Below are 21,143 nucleotides of genomic sequence, written 5' to 3' on the forward strand. Positions count from 1 at the left end.
TTGCTACTTTTTAGATGAGACATTATATAAAAGAGGCTTAACTGCCTTCTATGGAGGAAATCTAAGATTCTTTGATCATATTTTAAAGGAAAAGCAGTGGAACTCTTTCCAATGGCCTTGCCAACAACTAGCACCATGAAAACAGATCCTCTGACGATCATCACATTGTCTGGAGCCTTCCTTGTGCACTAATTGGATGGTATGTTTTCTACAATGTAACGGTGAATACAAAAGTACTTAACGTGTGTTAAAAGGTTTGAGATACTGTGGTTGTAAAGAACTCAGCATAAACGCAAATCTTCTACAAAAGAAGCTTGGGAAAAAAAATACTTGAACAATCCTATGGCAACAGTTAGCACATCTCTGACAACCAAGTGGCTATCAAAGCTCATTTTGTTTTTAGGCAGGTCCAAACATATGTACACCACACAATGTCAATAAAAAATCATGCTGACATCTTACCTAATGTGACACAGCATGTTGTGATTCAGAACAGTGTTCATTCAATAAGTTATGACAACCAAATACAAACAATATTAATTTTAGTGAAGCAACTTGAACTGTGGAATTGTCTGGAAACACTTACAAAAAAAAGGCAGAACTTTTGTGTCAAATTCAATAACTCTTCAGTGCCAGCTTTGCTAGAACTCTGTTGGATTAACTGATTACCATAGATATGCAAAAGAAAGTAAGCATTTCAAATCAAGTGGAACACTAAAGGTGGCTGTGCAATTTATCAGACCAGGGCTGTAACGTAAAACATTAATTGCATTACATGGAAAACAAACAGGTGCGAAAAAATAAACTTACTCGTATTGTTTCTTTTCTCAAGTTTATAGTCCGGAACCAGTCACTTAGTCGGGGATATCTCTCCAGCTCAGAGTTTCTCTCACTGGGTGGTACCTTGTGCTTGCACTGTAACTGCTTACTAATATATTTGACAAGTTTCACCTGAGAAATGAAAAATGAGCCATGAGTCAGAACAGGCCACCAATTAAATATTACAACTGAAAAAATCTTTGAACACTCCATTAACAATTGCAAAATATACACCTAGAAAATAGTACTGTCAGAGTATGGGATATCACAGTACTTTGAAGTACAATGAACCTTCTACAGATGCAGCTTAGATATGTTCAAATGCAATTTGGGGGGGAAAGATGCTCCTAATTTCTCATTTGGATGAAGCTGTGAATTTCCTAAGGTGGCAACAATGGGACAACCAATCAGAAGGATGAGTTAGAACAACTATTTTTCAATTCCAGAGCTTTTCTTCATTTTAATCTTTGGTTTCTGCTGCTCAGTGAATTGAGCTTGATGGGTAAAAATTCATATTAGCAAAATTGCCTGCAACTCAACTAATTACCACAATTGCAAAACTTAAACATCATAAGAATTGACTATGCAAAGAAACATGTGACTATAAAGCAAAATGGAGCACTTCACTACAGCAGGAAAATGGATGCTGGAATAGAACAGCAAAAATTTGAAGGCTGCATTTTATTCAAGTTAATGAATGCGTTTACAATGTTTGAACATAGGAGATTCCAAACCACATGAAAAGAAAATTCGCCAACAACCAATTTCTCAAAAAAAAGGGATTTAACAGACATATGGTAACAATGGCTGAGTTTTACAGGAAGACTAACAATTTTTTTTACAGGAATAACCAGACAGAATCCCTGGTGTCCACACATGCTGTGAAGAACACATGCCCCAGTTGCCCTGCTGAATCAGAAGCTGTATTTCTAGAATAGTGCACTGTAAAACTAAGTATTCAAACTATGAGGGGTCATGAATGTGGACCACTTAACCACAAGATAATCACTTAACACAGAGGAAAAGTGTTAGGTATGACCGTTCCATTTTTAAAACACTGCATAAGCCTCAAAAATTTCCATAAAACCTCTGATGCTGAATCATGTACTTTTAAAAATGTGGAGGATCATCCCTTCAATCTTTAATCAGGCTGTGTTTATTGCAAAATAACTACAGGGCACAAAGGCGCACACAGTTACAGGCAGTAGGAACTGCAGATGCTGGAGAATCTGAGATAACAAGGTGTAGAGCTGGATGAACACAGCAGGCCAAGCAGCATCAGAGGAGCAGGAAGGCTTCTGAAGGGTCTAGGCCCAAAATGTCAGCTTTCCTGGTCCTCTGATGCTGCTTGGCCTGCTGTGTTCACTCAGCTCTACACCTTGTTATCTCAGTTACAGACAAAGATGAGCAGCAGAAAGAGATAATGGGAACTGCAGATGCTGGAGATTCCAAGATAATAAAATGTGAGGCTGGATGAACACAGCAGGCCAAGCAGCATCTCAGGAGCACAAAAGCTGACGTTTCGGGCCTAGACCCTTCATCAGTCTAGGCCCCATCCCCCTCTCTGATGAAGGGTCTAGGCCCGAAACGTCAGCTTTTGTGCTCCTGAGATGCTGCTTGGCCTGCTGTGTTCATCCAGCCTCACATTTTATTATCTTAGCAGCAGAAAGAAGTTGGTTTGCGTGAAAAAATATCTGATTTTACAGAGGCTTCTTCCCACATCCAGATGCTGCAAATACCGAATGAAATGAAGGCAGATTGACATCATGGACTGTTCACAGGCGAGTGATTTCTGGTCAGATTAACAGGTTTTTACTCTCAGTGGCATTATGTGCAGGAGGATCACTTTTGAACAGTAAGAAAACCTGTCATAGCAAGCAAACAGTCAAGCCATGTGTGTATATGCAAGTACATGATAGTGAGGAAGGCTGTGTCACGGTGATATCACTAGCCCATTTATCCACACATTATCAGCCATTTGGCATTTGGAGTTATCGCTGTTTTCTGCAATAATTCCACAGAACCTAATATCCTGTCACTAAGTAACCCTATATTTGTACAGGAGATCCCTTGACACTGATCCAGCTTCTCAGAGCCAGCTCTCTGAGTGAACAGAATCTCTGATATTCCTGATCAGAGATAATGGGAACTGCAGATGCTGGAGAATCCAAGATAATAAAATGTGAGGCTGGATGAACACAGCAGGCCAAGCAGCATCTCAGGAGCACAAAAGCTGACGTTTCGGGCCTAGGCCCTTCATCAGAGAGGGGGATGGGGAGAGGGAACTAGAATAAATAGGGAGAGAGGGGGAGGCGGACCGAAGATGGAGAGTAAAGAAGATAGGTGGAGAGAGTATAGGTGGGGAGGTAGGGAGGGGATAGGTCAGTCCAGGGAAGACGGACAGGTCAAGGAGGTGGGAGGAGGTTAGTAGGTAGCTGGGGGTGCGGCTTGGGGTGGGAGGAAGGGATGGGTGAGAGGAAGAACCGGTTAGGGAGGCAGAGACAGGTTGGACTGGTTTTAGGATGCAGTGGGTGGGGGGGGGGGGGGGGGGGGGAAGAGCTGGGCTGGTCGTGTGGTGCAGTGGGGGGAGGGGACGAACTGGGCTGGTTTAGGGATGCAGTAGGGGAAGGGGAGATTTTGAAACTGGTGAAGTCCACATTGATACCATTAGGCTGCAGGGTTCCCAGGCGGAATACGAGTTGCTGTTCCTGCAACCTTCGGGTGGCATCATTGTGGCAGTGCAGGAGGCCCATGATGGACATGTCATCTAGAGAATGGGAGGGGGAGTGGAAATGGTTTGCGACTGGGAGGTGCAGTTGTTTGTTGCGAACTGAGCGGAGGTGTTCTGCAAAGCGGTCTCCAAGCCTCCGCTTGGTTTCCCCAATGTAGAGGAAGCCACACCGGGTACAGTGGATGCAGTATACCACATTGGCAGATGTGCAGGTGAACCTCTGCTTAATGTGGAATGTCATCTTGGGGCCTGGGATAGGGGTGAGGGAGGAGGTGTGCGGGCAAGTGTAGCATTTCCTGCGGTTGCAGGGGAAGGTGCCAGGTGTGGTGGGGTTGGAGGGCAGTGTGGAGCGAACAAGGGAGTCACGGAGAGAGTGGTCTCTCCGGAAAGCAGACAGGGGTGGGGATGGAAAAATGTCTTGGGTGGTGGGGTCGGATTGTAAATGGCGAAAGTGTCGGAGGATGATGCGTTGTATCCAGAGGTTGGTAGGGTGGTGTGTGAGAATGAGGGGGATCCTCTTAGGGCGGTTGTGGCGGGGGCGGGGTGTGAGGGATGTGTTGCGGGAAATACGGGAGACGCGGTCAAGGGCGTTCTCGATCACTGTGGGGGGAAAGTTGCGGACCTTGAAGTATTTCCCGCAACACATCCCTCACACCCCGCGCCCGCCACAACCGCCCTAAGAGGATCCCCCTCGTTCTCACACACCACCCTACCAACCTCCGGATACAACGCATCATCCTCCGACACTTTCGCCATTTACAATCCGACCCCACCACCCAAGACATTTTTCCATCCCCACCCCTGTCTGCTTTCCGGAGAGACCACTCTCTCCGTGACTCCCTTGTTCGCTCCACACTGCCCTCCAACCCCACCACACCTGGCACCTTCCCCTGCAACCACAGGAAATGCTACACTTGCCCCCACACCTCCTCCCTCACCCCTATCCCAGGCCCCAAGATGACATTCCACATTAAGCAGAGGTTCACCTGCACATCTGCCAATGTGGTATACTGCATCCACTGTACCCGGTGTGGCTTCCTCTACATTGGGGAAACCAAGCGGAGGCTTGGAGACCGCTTTGCAGAACACCTCCGCTCAGTTCGCAACAAACAACTGCACCTCCCAGTCGCAAACCATTTCCACTCCCCCTCCCATTCTCTAGATGACATGTCCATCATGGGCCTCCTGCAGTGCCACAATGATGCCACCCGAAGGTTGCAGGAACAGCAACTCATATTCCGCCTGGGAACCCTGCAGCCTAATGGTATCAATGTGGACTTCACCAGTTTCAAAATCTCCACTTCCCCTACTGCATCCCTAAACCAGCCCAGTTCGTCCCCCTCCCCCCACTGCACCACATGACCAGCCCAGCTCTTCCCCCCCACCCACTGCATCCTAAAACCAGTCCAACCTGTTTCTGCCTCCCTAACCGGTTCTTCCTCTCACCCATCCCTTCCTCCCACCCCAAGCCGCACCCCCAGCTACCTACTAACCTCATCCCACCTCCTTGACCTGTCCGTCTTCCCTGGACTGACCTATCCCCTCCCTACCTCCCCACCTATACTCTCTCCACCTATCTTTTTTACTCTCCATCTTCGGTCCGCCTCCCCCTCTCTCCCTATTTATTCCAGTTCCCTCTCCCCATCCCCCTCTCTGATGAAGGGTCTAGGCCCGAAACGTCAGCTTTTGTGCTCCTGAGATGCTGCTTGGCCTGCTGTGTTCATCCAGCCTCACATTTTATTATCTCTGATATTCCTGTTTTGTCTGTCAGCCAGGGCCTTTAATGTAGTTCACTCAGGAAACTTATTCTATCAGATCTACCTGGATTACCTTACTATAATCACTACATTTTCATTAAATGCAAGAAATTCTGAGAAGTTCCATTCTCTTTTTCCTTCCTATCTAATAACTCTTTCTCAAATCACTATTTCTTTCTGTTTTGCTTTCTATACTTGATTTTGCATTGCTTTGAAGTTATACCTCTCAATTTAGACCATTTGCCTCAGCGAGGATTTGTTGAACTTATTTGGTTAAAGGAGATACACGATTGCACACATTGTTCAAACAGGTCAAGATTCCGTCTCTAGTAACTATAGATTGTAGTGTTAATGTTTGTTGCAAATCCACGGGCATGCACAACAAACTCCCGAAACGTCAGCTTTTGTGCTCCTGAGATGCTGCTTGGCCTGCTGTGTTCATCCAGCTTCACATTTTATTATCTTGGAATTCTCCAGCATCTGCAGTTCCCATTATCTCTGATACTATTTAAACTCCTAGCACCATTTGTTTATCATCGACTACAAAATCCAGATTATCCTAATAACTATATGAAGTTCTTTGGCATTTGATGAATTTTAATGAATATTAATAACAAACAGCTCTGTAATTTGTCTCATGGTTAATACAGTTAGTGCCCTAGAAAGGTTGCAAACAAATTATTTTTATTTTAAAATAAATGTTTACATGAAATATCCTTATTTTATAATCACCAATTTAGTTGCACTAAGACTGTGCACCGCCTTATTTTTTTTGTCCACCAAATCATTAAGGAGGACATCATAAATTACCTGTTCATGAGTGAAAAAAATGCAGGTTCACTGACTGATGAAGTTAAATTTTTTCAGGCTAATTGGAATTGGTTCTTGCTCTACTACAGAGAAAGGACCTTAGTATTTGGTGAGGCTCTGTTGACTGGTTAAGGTATTTTCTATCTTTACACTTTAACACAGCACACAAACTGGTGGCATGCAGTCTGTGGCTTAGTGGTAGTGTCCCTACCTCTGAACTAGAGGGCCAGTTCAAGTCCCAACAGTTCGGGATGTGTATCACTATGAACAGATGGATCAAAAATTGGCGGCAAAGTTAACATATATAAAGGGCAACATGAGTGAATAATTAAGCTTAAAATCATTAAGAATCCCAGTTCAGATGATTCAACAAGACCACAGCACCTTGGAGCTCCTGGATACCATTAGGATCTGGGGAAAACACATCTGCAGTAAGTTTTTGAAGTTTGAATAGCATCAGCACAGAGTTTATTAACTACAGATGCTGAAATGCAAGGCTGGGGGGTGTTACTTGGGTCTTGTAATTTGATCAGGGACAGGAGGGTATGACTGCAAGTGAGATAGGTAAGGAGACCCAGAGGGTGAGAATGCCAGAATGTTAGGCTCTGCAACTGTCGAAGAGGCTTGAGGTTCTTTCAACCTGAAGGTTGCAGGGTGGATGAACAAACTGACAGTGGCACTGTCATACAGGAAGCCATCAAGTTGCAAAAGCAAAAAGGAATGTTGTAGTAGTAGGTGATAGTACAGTGAAGGGGACTGACACTATTCTCTGCAGCAGTGAGAGTCCACATGGCTGGGTTGCCTACCTAATGCCAGGGTTTGGGATACCTGCTCAGTGCTGAAAAGGAACTTTGTGGGTGGGGAACGATCCGGTGGTCATGGGTCCACTAAGTATCAATGACATAGGTACAATTAGGAAAGACGTTCTGCATAGAGTATGAGGAGCTAGGTATAAAATTGAAAAGAAGAATATCAAACTTTATAACCTTTGGATTATTACCCAAGCCTCAACTATATTGGCTTAGGCTACTTAAAAATTAAACAGAGATTAATATTATGGCTCAAAGTTTGGTGTTTGGAGAACAGGGTTCCTGTTTGTAGGCCGCTGGCACCTGTAGTGGGGAAAATGGGGTTGCACCATACAACTAGAGAAGTAGACAGAGTTTAAAACTATATAATCATGGGAAGACATCAAATGTGGAAAGATGTAGCATATCAAGAATAGAGACAACACAAGAAAGGAAAACACTCATACGGGAAATGAGGGACAGAGAATGGCAGGAAGGAAAAAAGAAAGAAAACCTAGGAATACACCAGCAATAAAGACTATAGGCTGCAAAGATAACCAAAAGATAAAGCTACAGGCTCTATGTAACGTGCACAGCATTCACAAAATAAACAAATTGATAGCCCACAATGAAATAAATAAATATGATCCTGATTGACCGTCTTGCAGACTTTCAGGAACACAAGGGTTGGGTGTGTATGATATCCAGAAAAAACAGCAAGCTATGTAAAGGTACAGGGTAGCAGTGTTAACCAGAGATGGCATCTGTGCAATAGTTAGAAATGATCTTCATTTAGGAGCATGGGTTCAAGGGAAGATGGAATAAGAGGGGGAAGTTGGCACTACTGAGAGTGGTCTACAGATCGCCAAAACTAAACACAATGTGAGACAAAAAATGTACTGGGTGCTTGCGATAAAAGGTATGGCAATAATCATGGTGCCTTTAATCTATATATAAACTGGAAAATCAGCGTGGTAGATAGCAGAGAACCAATTGACTTCACTTGTAAACAACTCCTTCATTCCTGATGATCTGCAAATTGCAGGAACCCATTGCCACAAAGTTCACAATAGGTACAAAATTTCTCACTCTGAAATTATGCAGCCATCCTGGTAAATCCCTGCTCTTAAAAATCCTTGTGTTTAAAATCTAGACTGCAAAAATAAAGAGGCATAGTTCTTACAATAAAAGCAGATAGCAAGATTTTCTACGGGTTTATGAAGGAAACAAATAGTAAGTGTTTTGGTCTTTAGAGAGCAAGAATGGACAGTTAATCGGAGATAAGGAAATAGGAAATGAAATGAACAAACACTTTGCTTCTGTACTCAATATGGAGGATATAAAAATCATTCCAATAACTGTAGACCAGTAAGAAGAGGGAAGTGAGTAATTTAGTGGAATTACAAATCACAATGGAAATGGTACTAGGCAAACCATGGGAGCCGTGGGCTGACAAGACTCCAGGTCCAGATGCACTTTATTCAGGATTGTAAAAGAAGTTGCTTACAACAAAGTGAACATATTGGTGTTCGTTTTTCAAAATACCCTATATTAGGAAATGTTCATTCAGACAGGAAAGTAGCATAAACAACTCGTCTATTCAAGGGAGGGAGACAGAAAGCAAGTAACTATGAGCCTATTATTTTTCACAATCGTTGTGAGATGTTAGAATTAATTAAGGAGATTACAGCAATACATGTAGAAAAATACAAGGCAATCGGGAAGAGTCAGCATGATTTTGTCAAAAGGAAACCATTTTAAATCATGCTAAAAATTGCCCTGTAGCATGTGCAGGTTAGGTGGGTTAGCTCGGGTTTAAAATAAAACCCATGTGGGATTATAGGGATAAGGTGGGGGGATGAGTCTGGATAGGATGCTCTCCGGAGGGTCAGTGCTGTCTTAATGGGCCAAATAGCCTCATTGTACATTGTAAGATCCCATGATTCCATTTAAAATTAAGAATTCATTCTTCAGGACTGAGATGAAGGGAATTATCATTGGAGGGTTGTATGATTTTGGAACTTTGCCTCAGAAGGCGGTGGTGGCAAAATTATTGAATGTTTTTAAGACAAAGGTAAATTGATTCTTGTCAGGCAGGTGAAATCAAGGGTTAACGTAGGTAGGCAAGAATGTTGAATTGTAACACAAATAGATCAACTATGATCTTAGCGAACAGCAGAGCAGGCTCAGGAAGCCAAACTGTCTACATCTGCTCCTTTTGCATTCACTCATATTTCACAAACCTTTACCTGATTATCACTAAAGGCAAGTCCTATGTCCACAAAAGCAAATACTCAGGAAGAAAGACAATTTGAAAAGAAAATTTCAAAAGTAGCTATAAATAATTATATTCAATTGAAATCACTTTGCAAACTAATTTTATATTGAACTGTAAATATTAAAAGTATGTTTGACATTTCACTCATAGCAACATTTACCTTCAAGAGTTACACAGTATAGCTTCAATCTCACATTCCTCCGTGGGAACATGCAAGCTAAATTAAGTCTTTCCAGACAACATTTAATATATTTGTCCACAAACTGCAAAAGTGAGCAGAGATTTTACAATCTATATGACAGCATCACTAGGGCACCTATTAAGCCAGAATGCTTTCTTTCATTCTGGATCCTACCCATTTTAAATCTGAGAATCAACTACTAAATATGAGCAAACAACTGGATTCAAGCTATCTCTGGCCAGCTACAAAATGTTACATGAGGGTAACAAAATAACTCACCTTCACAACACCATGGATGACATTAGAAAATCATGCTTTGTGGTATTCTTAGCAGACGACTTATGCCTTATGGTTAGTTTCTCAGATTGTCAACACAGCGATATACAAACTTGTATCCTAAAATTTCAGAATTTACAACTTAACCAAATATTGTTTTAAGAATTTAAATTCATAGCTGGTTTTATTGCACTCTCCCTAGTTAATACTTTCACTGAATCATTTGTTAAACCACAAGCCTTTAAAAATAAATCAGATTAGCACTTTTAGAAAATGCCACAGAAATTGCCACAAAGCAAGATGACTTCTTGAATTGTTGGTGTATTCCTCAGTCATCCGTGTGTTCTGGACTATGACAAAGTGTTAACCTTTTAAGTCATATTTTGTCATGCCCTTAAAAAGGAAGACGTCCACTTGTACTGAGCTTTTTCACAAGCACCAGATGTTTCAATGTATATTACACCAATGAAATACATTTAGAAGTGTAGTCACCATTGTAATGAAAAAAATGCAGAAGTAGATATTTCATTTCTCATTCTGCTTAGCGCACCAATATGGGAGGTAGGACTAAAGTATCTAACACTACGAGTTAATTATTCAGCAGGATTGATCTATATTCATTTAAAGTCCAAAGAAACAAACAAACAGACAGACAGTTTGGTTGACCAGTCTGCTGTGGGATCACTCCAGCATTATACTACTTACCTTGGTTTAACAACGTGTCACTTAACAAAGTTTCCAATTTCATGCCATTAAGACAGAAGCAGTGCCAATGTGGGGAGGTGATGGCATAGAGATAATATCACTAAGGCTAGTAATTCAGAACTTCAGCAATATGTCCTCGGGTCATGGGATGGTATCCCATCATGGAATGTATTAAAATGTCTCACATTCAAATTTAAAAATCTGGAATTAAAAACACATCTGGTTCACTAATTTCTTTCAGGGAAGGAAACCTGTCATCCTTCCCTGGTCTGGCCTACAGGTGACTCCAGTTCCAGCAATGTTAAATGCCCTCGAGGCAAAGAAGAGATGCAAGTCACTCATACAAATATCCAAGAACAATACTTGAAAAATTCATAATTAGAAACAAGAGGCAGAATCAGCCTCTCTGGGCTGGTAGGAAAAATATTGAAAAAGATTGGATTTTCACCACATCAAAAAAGTAATCCTCTAGCAAGATCAAAATTATGTCATTCATTTTTTTTTGAGAAAATGTGTGTGAAAACATTTTCTCAAAAGAAAATGACATAATTTTGATCTTGCTAGAGGATTACTTTTTTGATGTGGTGCATCTCATTAATTCAACAAACTGCTTTAAGATCAGTCCAAGGCGGTAGCCATGATTATGTGGAGCTGTCCTGTAAAGTCTGTCTGGGGTCTAAGCCACAGTCAGTCATGTAGAAAGTGGACAGTTCAAGTCTGGGGATGGCAGTCACTGTACGGGGTCACTGAGGGAATGACGTCAGCGATGGTAGTAATTGGAGTAGGATGGAACTCAACAGTGTATCGAAGGGGATCACTCAAAAGGTTCAAGAAGGTCATGTTCGTCTCTACATGGGGAAGGTGTAGAATCAGGAAGGGCAGAGGAACTTCCAAGAATTATAGATCCTGGAGATAAAATAGGCACACTGATGTTAATGTAAGAGGAGCTCAACTGGAAAGGGGCTGAAAAGACATCAGGGCCAGCAAAACAAAATCGGATCATGAAGAATTGGGGCAAATTCTTGGATCATTGAGGGAACTTGCAAATAACTTGTGCAAACACAAATTGGAACTTCACAATTCTGAAGTAAAAATCAACCACACAGAAGTCTGGAGAGCAGGAACAGCCTCCAAAGTGGGAGGGTTTAGATTTTTGGGAGCATTGCAACAATCAATTAAAAATGATCATACCTTCAATGATTAAGCTATTATACCCATCTGGCTTCAATCCACAATCACCAATCATATGGCTCGTGTCCCTATCTCTCAGGCATAGACCAGGGATTGAGTCTCATCCGCTCCAGGGGTATGTTATAACATCTCTGAACAGATTAGTTAGAAAACATCTTACCAGCAATCTAATTTGATGATGAAATCAATTTGTGCATTTCAACAAGAAATTTCAATTCAATCTCCTGGATTGAAAATCAACAATTATAATCAGTGAGGTATAGAAAATACCATTAGAGAATTATTTGCAGAGATGATGCAATGGTCTGCCAAGCAATCAAACAAGCTCACAAGGTGAAAAGATCAGATGAGGGTTTTATTCATAGCTTTCAGTTGCACTCCAATTGTAAGCATTAACGACACTGATATGAAAAGTGGCGCAAATCATATTCTGTTCTGAACATCACTGGCATTATTAAATCATTAATTAATAAAACAAGACAGCAAATAGCAACATCATCCTCAGATCTGATGAGGAGAAATTAAAATTTAAATTGAACAGGGTGTCAAACTTTACAGAATTCACCTTCACATACCCATCTTCATGTAAGGACTCCATTCCAATCTCCCATTTTCTTATCTCATTTGTCCTGATACTGCTGCTTTTCACAACAGCCCCACTTCTGACATGGCTTCCTTTTTCCTCAACTGAGGAATTCTACGCATCCCCCCCACCCTGCACCCCATTCAAACATAGCCAACTATTTCCCGTACTCTTCTCCTGAAACACAAAAAGCGTTCCCACTTTCTTCATTTTCCACCTCTCCAGTCTCTATGTTCAAAAGGATCATTTCCACACCTCCAACATAATGCCACCGCCAAACGCACAATCTCCTTCACTCAAAATACTGACAAGGAGCGTTCACAATTCTATTGTATACACCTCAGTCACAGCCTCTTCCCATGGAATCACAGGAGGCATAACAATTTCTTCTTTATCATCTTCCCCCTCATTGTTCAAGTCTCTGAAGATTCCTTTCAGCTAAATCAATGACGTACTTGCTACAACTTACTGTACTGTATTTGCTGCTCTCAATGCTTCATGATAATTTTGACATTGGGGATACCAAGTGCACACTGGGAAACCTCTTTGTGGAACCCTCCACTCAGTCTGTGAGTTTGACCCCAACCATCTTTGCTTTTATGACACAGTCATATGACTGAAAAACATCAGACATACATTCGATGGTTCATTTACTAACTCTGCATAATTTTGCCAAGACAGAATGATTCCCAGGCACAGTATTCAGAAATAAAACTACTGCCAAGTGAAAAGGAAAGGATTTTTAAAAATTACTGTCAATTTACGAGAGGGAAAAAGTAGGTAAGTTGTTTTTGGCTTAATTAACTCCAGGAATTAGATTATCTTCTAAAACCTAGGGAAAAAATGTAGTTATTGGCCTCCTCCCAATGAAAGTAAAGTTTAAAATACTTCAAACAAGTCAGGATTGTAAAGATCATTATCTGTTTACCACATTTATAAAGGATTCAATGAGACAGCGTCTTTGTGCAATGCTGCTACAATGACAGCCCTCATTCATCTCTAATTTAATTCAGATTGTGTGTTTTCATTTAACCGAACAATCTGATTTTTGCAAAGAATGTTTTCCAACGGTTTCCACTGAATGGCAGATTGACTGAAGAGCTGATCTTTCCTCAATTTCCTTCGGGCTTTTCTTCTCCCAATGAGCTCGACTGATTTTGCTTTAACCTTTGTCATGCCAGTGTGAATCATCTTTCACCACATTTTCCTGTCAGAAACATCATGCTCTCAGAGCAGATACCAGATCTCTCTCACAATAGATTTTAGGCAATAGTTAGATGTTATAAATTACCATTAAAAAGAATTTACCAAACTTCAATACAAACTTCAGATTTCTTTTGGCTACTCTTTATCAAAACACGATACAAATTACAGGCCAGCTCCACACTGTTATCAGCAGCTCACTACAGTTGTGCCTTTACTATCAATGCCCCTATGGTCACTTAGTGATGTTGAAATGTTGGCTGCACAAAAGCAAATGAAGTGAAACTGAGTTGAAATTTCTATATTTCTGATGCACCACATGCCCTGTCACAAACATACAGAAAGTGTTTCAGAGACAGTAGGAACTGCAGATGCTGGAGAATCTGAGATAACAAGGTGTAGAGCTGGACGAACATAGCAGGCCAAACAGCATCACAGGAGCAGGAAAGCTGACATTTTGGGCCTAGACCCTTCTTCAAAAAGTTTTCTGAAGAAGGGTCTAGAAACGTCAGCTTTCCTGCTTGGCCTGCTGTGTTCATACAGAAGATGTATTGAGTCTTACCAGTATAACCTCCCCTCTTAATCCACCTGCACACTCAATCATGATTTTCATGGCAATGACTAACTAAATGTTTTGAATGGTATCAGCCATGGCTGAGTTGATTGATTTCTAATTTCTGCATCAGGCATTTGTGTGTTTGAACCCCATTTCTGATTCCTGAATCAGGCTAGCATTTGCAGCACTAGTCAAGAGACAGAACTGCATTTAGAAAAACAATGCTGACCAAATGCAGCACTATTAGATGTGTCATTTTTTTGGTTGAAGCATTAAGCCCAAGTCCCATCTATCCTCTTGGGTAGTCTAAGTGAAAGATTTCGCAGCCACAATTTCAAAGGACAGCAGGAACTATCCCTTAGCCAATATTTATCCCTCAGTCAATATCACTTAGTGGTAAAATAAAATGTTTTGCTTTTAATTAACAGCACCCCTCCCATCCCTACTCCATCCATCACCCCCCCCCCATAGCTAAAATCAACAGCTTACCAAGTGAGAATTTCCAAACACAAGCCTTTATGTTGATATTTAGATATCAAAAGGAATTCAGGGAACATTATTTTACTCCTAATTAGACCTGTAGCACTGTAGAACATTACGGATATTGCAATACCAGATTGTGTGAGTATTAATACAAAACTCTTTGTTTTTTGTGGCTTTACTCCAAAATGCTTTGCAGTATACAGTCAGTTTAGTACTGAGAAGTCATGCACAGCACTTCAGGTTTTTGTTTACGTACAACTTTTTTCTACTAGAAATAATCCTTGTTTAAAAGTCTGACACAATGACACAATTTTGCTTCTATATTAGGCTTCATTATAGCAGATATGAATAGTTCTGATTATTATACAACAATTTAAAGTGCCACAACAAGTTTAATTTTGTGGCAGGTTCTTCTAAAAATTAGTTTTGGTCCTGATGTACAATTGAGGCAAGGCCCTTAAAAATATTTTTTTAAAACACTTTAAAATCAATAAATTGAGAGAAGTGCAGGTAGCTAAATAGAAATATAAATTAACAAGCTTCAAATTCTAGCAATTTTGTCTGCTATTTATTTCAAAAACATTAGAATTTGATGGTTTTAACTAAGTGGTTTAAGTCAATAAACTGTGATAAATAATTTGGCCCAACTCCAGACAGTTTATTTTACAGCGTACTATATTTAGGATCAGGTACCCTGTGTTTCAGACAGTCTTGGCTGGGGAACTTTCCATTCTAGTCCCCTGAGTATACAGATGGTACATAGTACTACCTGCTGCAGCTAAAAAACAAGTGAGTGAGTGTCACTCTTTCAAAAAAATCCCCCAAAAGTCACTCTATAGAGAGATGCTGAAAAGACATTTAAAAAGCAATACAAATATGGTGGGAAGGTAGGAAACATTAATCAAAAAGCTATGAAAAATAACTAGTTGCATTTTACGAGTTAGTTAAAATAAAGACTAAAACATACATGGAAAACAAACCTATGCAAAGATAAGCATAAACGATCAAGCTACTCGATCAAGGGACTAAACCAGATGATTAGCCACATCATTTAATAAGTGAGTAACTTCCTTCAGACAGTTGGAAAATACCTTCCATTTGATTCCATGATAGTGTTTTCACTCAATCTTCTTGGAGGAAGATTTGTTTTGGGCTAGGATGGGGTGCAGAAGGCCAGGAAATAGAAACAACTTAAGGACATGCAAAAAGTTCTCTTTTCTCAATCATCTCATTCTGAACAAGTAAGGAACTATACAAATGGAGCTGGTAGACATTGACCTAAGTCACATATCTGATCAAAACCAGACTGGATACAAATGAATTCTTTCAGAAGGAAATAATGGAGGAAAAAGAGAAGAAAATTGGAACCTCAAAAAGCCTGCTTTTCTTAAAAAAAAAGAGCTTACAGCAATATATATATTTAAATTTTACATTTTTGGCTCACAGACATTTTCTCAGCATTCATTTTGAAAGGAAAACCAGACTCTGGTAAACAAAGAACAATAACATTGTTGACTTTATTTTAAACAGGTATTTCTATGTTGCAGACACTGGTGAACTTTTTGCATGGTAGATAAACACCAACTGAAATCACCTAAACTTCCACACTAATAGCAAGATGTTCTTAATTACAACAGTACATTTATAGTATCCATCATGCTAAGGAGGTGGTAAAGATATTAAAGCTATCAGGTTTTAAATTAAGTTTAGAGAGGCAGTCACTATTTAGTATTTTAAAAACTCAACCATTACTTCCGACAAATCTTGCTTCTCAAGTCCTTCCTTTTCCTGGCCTCCTCTTCCTTTCCCCACTTCCTGTCCACTTCAATTCCTTCTGCTCTGAATAGTTCTGTCCATGTGTGCATTGACCCTTCCCTTCATCCCACCATAGGTGGCTTAAGACATGGTCACCACAGTCCTATCCCCTAGAACTTTCTGTTTAAAACCTACTACTTCATCAGATCTCAGTGAATCTTTGAAAATCTTCTCAAAACCTCTTTTCAATGAGGATTCAATCAACTTTCCAAGCTATGGCTTGAGAATTAGGAAATCATTTCTTAATTTCATTCAACTGGATCTGTTCTTCCTTCTACGTAGTCAATATTCTTATGCCTTCTCCATTGAAGCATTACATCAACTCAATTATCGGGCAACTAAAGCGAATTTTAAACAATAATTTATGACTTTGTAACAATTTCTATTTGTTCTCTTTGCCTAAAGTAAAAATGTTGATTTTTGGATGAAACAAATTGTTTTGTTTTACTCTCTAAACTATATCTATCAACAAAAAGTGCCACAAAACAATTTGGAAAACACTGGAAAGAATAAAAAAGAATTACAAATACTTAAAAGCAACGTCACAAATTACATTACCAGGAGTCAGCATAAATCACGATTTCAGAATTGCTGCCTCCATGGAATTTCATTCAGCCACCCACAGGTGGTGCAATGTATGACTCATTTTGATGTCATTTGACAACATGGAGAGATGAAATGTTATTTCAATCAAAAAGGAAAGGTATACAATGACATGAGAAATCATAAATGTATCTTTTGAAGGCTAGTTATCAAATAGAATCCTAAAAAACACAAAGGTCCATTTATATTTTGTCCACTTCATAAATGTGTTTCTATTAGCTGCTAACTGTGACTTGGATGAACAGCAACTAGAATGCCTTTCATAATTCCTCCAGGGGAAAGACACCTTATCTGTAACCCCTGAATAGGAACGGAGTAACTGTGGTAACAATTGACTGCCTAAAACCATGGATTAAAATTTCCACTTTCGACAGAACAAACAAATTAAAACAAGGGCTCAATATCAGGGATTGTTAAGCTCTTTCACTCTTGAGTTAAAATGAACGGTACTTTTTAAATGATAAATGTAATCCACAAAGAGATGTGGATCTTAACCACTGCTGAAGTAGTATTCATGTGGACAAAGGTGCAGAATACAACTACGACACGGATGTTGATTAAAACAGCAATATTTACCTCGTCGTGTTGGAAAGCAGCCACATGACGAGGCTACATAAAAAAGTTATACTACAATGTTGTGCAGGTCGAAGAATTTATTTTTAAATTTGCATTACAGTGAACCCATCATAATAGGTCTTTGGTTGGAACTTTAATGAAGATATCTAAAACATTATTTCCTACCCTCAGATGAAGCACTGGCCTTTGCAAATGGAGAACAAAGCAAGCTATGGTTTGACATTCAGCTAAAACACAAACACTTCTTTAGAAAGCTTACACCAATTTCTTCGTTAACCACAGGATAAGTTCTTCGTAGCAAACTGTATTAACTGCTGCTATTACTAATCCCAACTAGATTAAACACTTATTAAAGGACAATGGCAAAATACTACAGAAGATGAATTGCATGTTAGGTAAAACATTGAATAAAAAGAATGATCAAAACAGCTTTGTTTCTAATTTCACATGACATAATAAAAATCACATGCACAAATGGAGTTCTAAAAAAAAACGCCATGTATTAATATAAAGCAAAGTAAGGGCAGTAATGTTATAATTAATGATTACCAGTCTTTTTAAAAATTGCATTTCTCCAATACAGATTAGTTGCTGTGCAGGTACACACACTCAGACTGCTTCCTCCATTAATTTTTATCCAAATCCCTCTCATCTCTTAGAAGCTTGTACTTCCCAATAAGTTGTTGTTGCAAAAGAACCAGGAACCCTCACCAAAAAGTGCTCATTCCTCAAGACCGCAGATATTAATTCTTAGCAGACCTCCAAACCACAGGCAAACCAATCTTGCCCTCTTCCAGATCGAAAGGCACGGATCTTCAACCAGAGATTGATGTACAGCCATTAGAAGTAGATTCCTAAGTAATTTTTCACCTTTCAACCTGCGCTTACAAAGCTAACGATAATGTTCACACTACCCCTCTGGTTGGGAACAACTAATTCGACATCGACTGGAATTCAAATACAATTCAAATTCAAACGGGGATCAATAAAATGCACTAACTGCTGGCAGACAATATGCAGAGGCCAACCATGCACAGTAATGTTCCCAAAGAAAATATATATGAGGTTAATAACAAGTTTTTATTTATAGTCCTTGAAGGATAAATGCTAGTCAGAATGCTAGAAAAACTGGCAGTTCTTCAAAAACCATGCTGTAGATTTTACATCCACCTGAATAAACACTCTCAGCTTCCATGCAAATGATGCACTTCTAACAATGCACCTCAAGGGGAATTGTACTGAAGTGTGAACCTGGACTGAATGCTCAGAGTAGGTCTGAGCTCATCACATTTTCATTGGATGCAAGCTTACTACCAACTGAACAAGTGGATACTCACCCTCAGATTACAGTGTGGAGTTAGAGGAACACAGCAGGCCAGGCAGCATGAGAGGAGCAGGAAAGCTGATGTTTTGGGTCGGGGTCCTTCTTTCTGAAGGAGCTTTCCTGCTCCTCTGATGCTGCCTGGCCTGCTGTGTTCCTCCAGCTCCACGTTGTTATCTCAGACTCCAGCATCGGCAGTTCTTACTATCTCTGGACACTCAGCCTAACGTGACAGGCCTCGCATCCTACATCCTCTGTAAATTTGGAACCCTGACGAGATTAAATCTCCACCAGGCACCTTCTTGACTGCCACCAGGCCTTTAAAAATGGTAGCATTCCTATCTCTGAGAGCTGCAGCACCAAAGTGAGTGATAGCTCCTGCTGGTGACACAAGGAAGTACAGAACAAGCAGCAGCCATGTGGACTCAGAGGAAGGCCAAACTGAACAGGGGCTCACCTCTGTCCCCCTACAACCACACATCAACGAATACCAGTCACGATTGGACATAGAACAGCTTTTCCGCCGCCTTCGCCTCCACGCCTACTTCTTCAACCGGGAACCTAACCCTCACTCCACTGACGCCTTCACCCGCTTCCAACACAAGTCCTCCTCCTGAACACCACCCCCAGGCCTCCTACCCTCCCTCGACCTCTTCATCTCTAACTGCCGTCGAGACATTAACCGCCTCAACCTCTCCACCCCTCTCACCCACTCCAACCTCTCCCCCGCAGAATGGGCAGCCCTCCGCTCCAACCCCAACCTCACCATCAAACCCGCAGACAAGGGTGGCGCAGTGGTAGTATGGCGCACCGACCTCTACATCGCCGAGGCCAGCCGCCAACTCTCCGACACCACCTCCTACCGCCCCCTCGATCATGACCCCACACCCGAGCACCAAACCATCATCTCCAACACCATTCACAACCTCATCACCTCAGGGGACCTCCCACCCACAGCCTCCAACCTCATTGTTTCCAAACCCCGCACGGCCCGTTTCTATCTCCTTCCCAAAATCCACAAGCCTGCCTGACCTGGTCGACCCATCGTCTCAGCCTGCTCCTGCCCCACCGAACTCATCTCCACCTATCTGGACTCCATTTTCTCCCCTTTGGTCCAGGAACTCCCCACCTACGTCCGTGACACCACCCATACCCTCCAGCTCCTCCAGGACTTCCAATTCCCTGGCCCCCAACACCTCATTTTCACCATGGACGTCCAGTCCCTATACACCTGCATTCCGCGTGCAGATGGCCTCAAGGCCCTCCGCTTCTTCCTGTCCCGCAGGCCCGACCAGTCCCCCTCCACCGACACCCTCATCCGCCTAGCCAAACTCGTCCTCACCCTCAACAACTTCTCTTTCGATTCCTCCCACTTCCTACAGACTAAGGGGGTGGCCATGGGCACCCGCATGGGCCCCAGCTATGACTGCCTCTTGGTAGGTTACATGGAACAGTCCCTCTTCCGCACCTACACAGGCCCCAAACCCCACCTCTTCCTCCATTACATTGATGACTGTATCAGCGCCGCCTCTTGCTCCCCAGAGGAGCTTGAACAGTTCATCCACTTCACCAACACCTTCCACCCCAACCTTCAGTTCACCTGGGCCATCTCCAGCACATCCCTCACCTTCTTGGATCTCTCAGTCTCCATCTCAGACAACCAGCTTGTAACTGATGTCCATTTCAAGCCCACCGACTCACACAGCTACCTAGAATACACCTCCTCCCACCCACCCTCCTGCAAAAATTCCATCCCCTATTCCCAATTCCTCCGCCTCCGCCGCATCTGCTCCCACGATGAGGCATTCCACTCCCGCACATCCCAGATGTCCACATTCTTCAAGGACCGCAACATTTCCCCCTCCCCCACAAGTGATCGAGAACACCCTTGACCGCGTCTCCCGCATTTCCCGCAACACACCCCTCACACCCCGCCCCCGCCACAACCGCCCAAAGAGGATCCCCTCGTTCTCACACACCACCCCACCCCACCAACCTCCGGATACAACGCATCATCCTCCGACACTTCCGCCATCTACAATCCGACCCCACCACCCAAGACATTTTTCCATCCCCACCCCTGTCTGCTTTCCAGAGAGACCACTCTCTCCGTGACTCCCTTGTTCGCTCCACACTGCCCTCCAACCCCACCACACCCGGCACCTTCCTCTGCAACCGCAGGAAATGCTACACTTGCCCCCACACCTCTTCCCTCACCCCTATCCCAGGCCCCAAGATGACTTTCCACATTAAGCAGAGGTTCACCTGCACATCTGCCAATGTGGTATACTGCATCCACTGTACCCAGTGTGGCTTCCTCTACGTTGGGGAAAACAAGCGGAGGCTTGGGGACCGCTTTGCAGAACACCTCCGCTCGGTTCGCAATAAACAACTGCACCTCCCAGTCGCAAACCATTTCCACTCCTCCTCCCATTCTTTAGATGACATGTCCATCATGGGCCTCCTG

At 42.0% G+C, this 21,143-nt stretch overlaps 1 protein-coding gene across 8 annotated transcripts in view; it reads right to left on the reverse strand.

The window, feature by feature from the left end:
* LOC125464525 (kinase suppressor of Ras 1-like) overlaps window positions 1-21,143 on the reverse strand; it is a 173,682-nt gene that overhangs the window by 72,242 nt on the left and 80,297 nt on the right. For all 8 annotated transcript variants that reach the window (XR_007250029.2, XM_048556988.2, XM_048556993.2 and 5 more), the window contains exon 2: window positions 811-951. Coding sequence is in view for 6 of the 8 variants with exons in the window: in XM_048556988.2 (XP_048412945.1) it covers window positions 811-951 (141 nt within the window). In the remaining 2 variants the exon portion in view is untranslated. The remainder of the gene's footprint in view (window positions 1-810; window positions 952-21,143) is intronic.

Source organism: Stegostoma tigrinum, chromosome 27, assembly GCF_030684315.1.
Source record: "Stegostoma tigrinum isolate sSteTig4 chromosome 27, sSteTig4.hap1, whole genome shotgun sequence".
Classification (NCBI taxonomy): domain Eukaryota; kingdom Metazoa; phylum Chordata; class Chondrichthyes; order Orectolobiformes; family Stegostomatidae; genus Stegostoma; species Stegostoma tigrinum.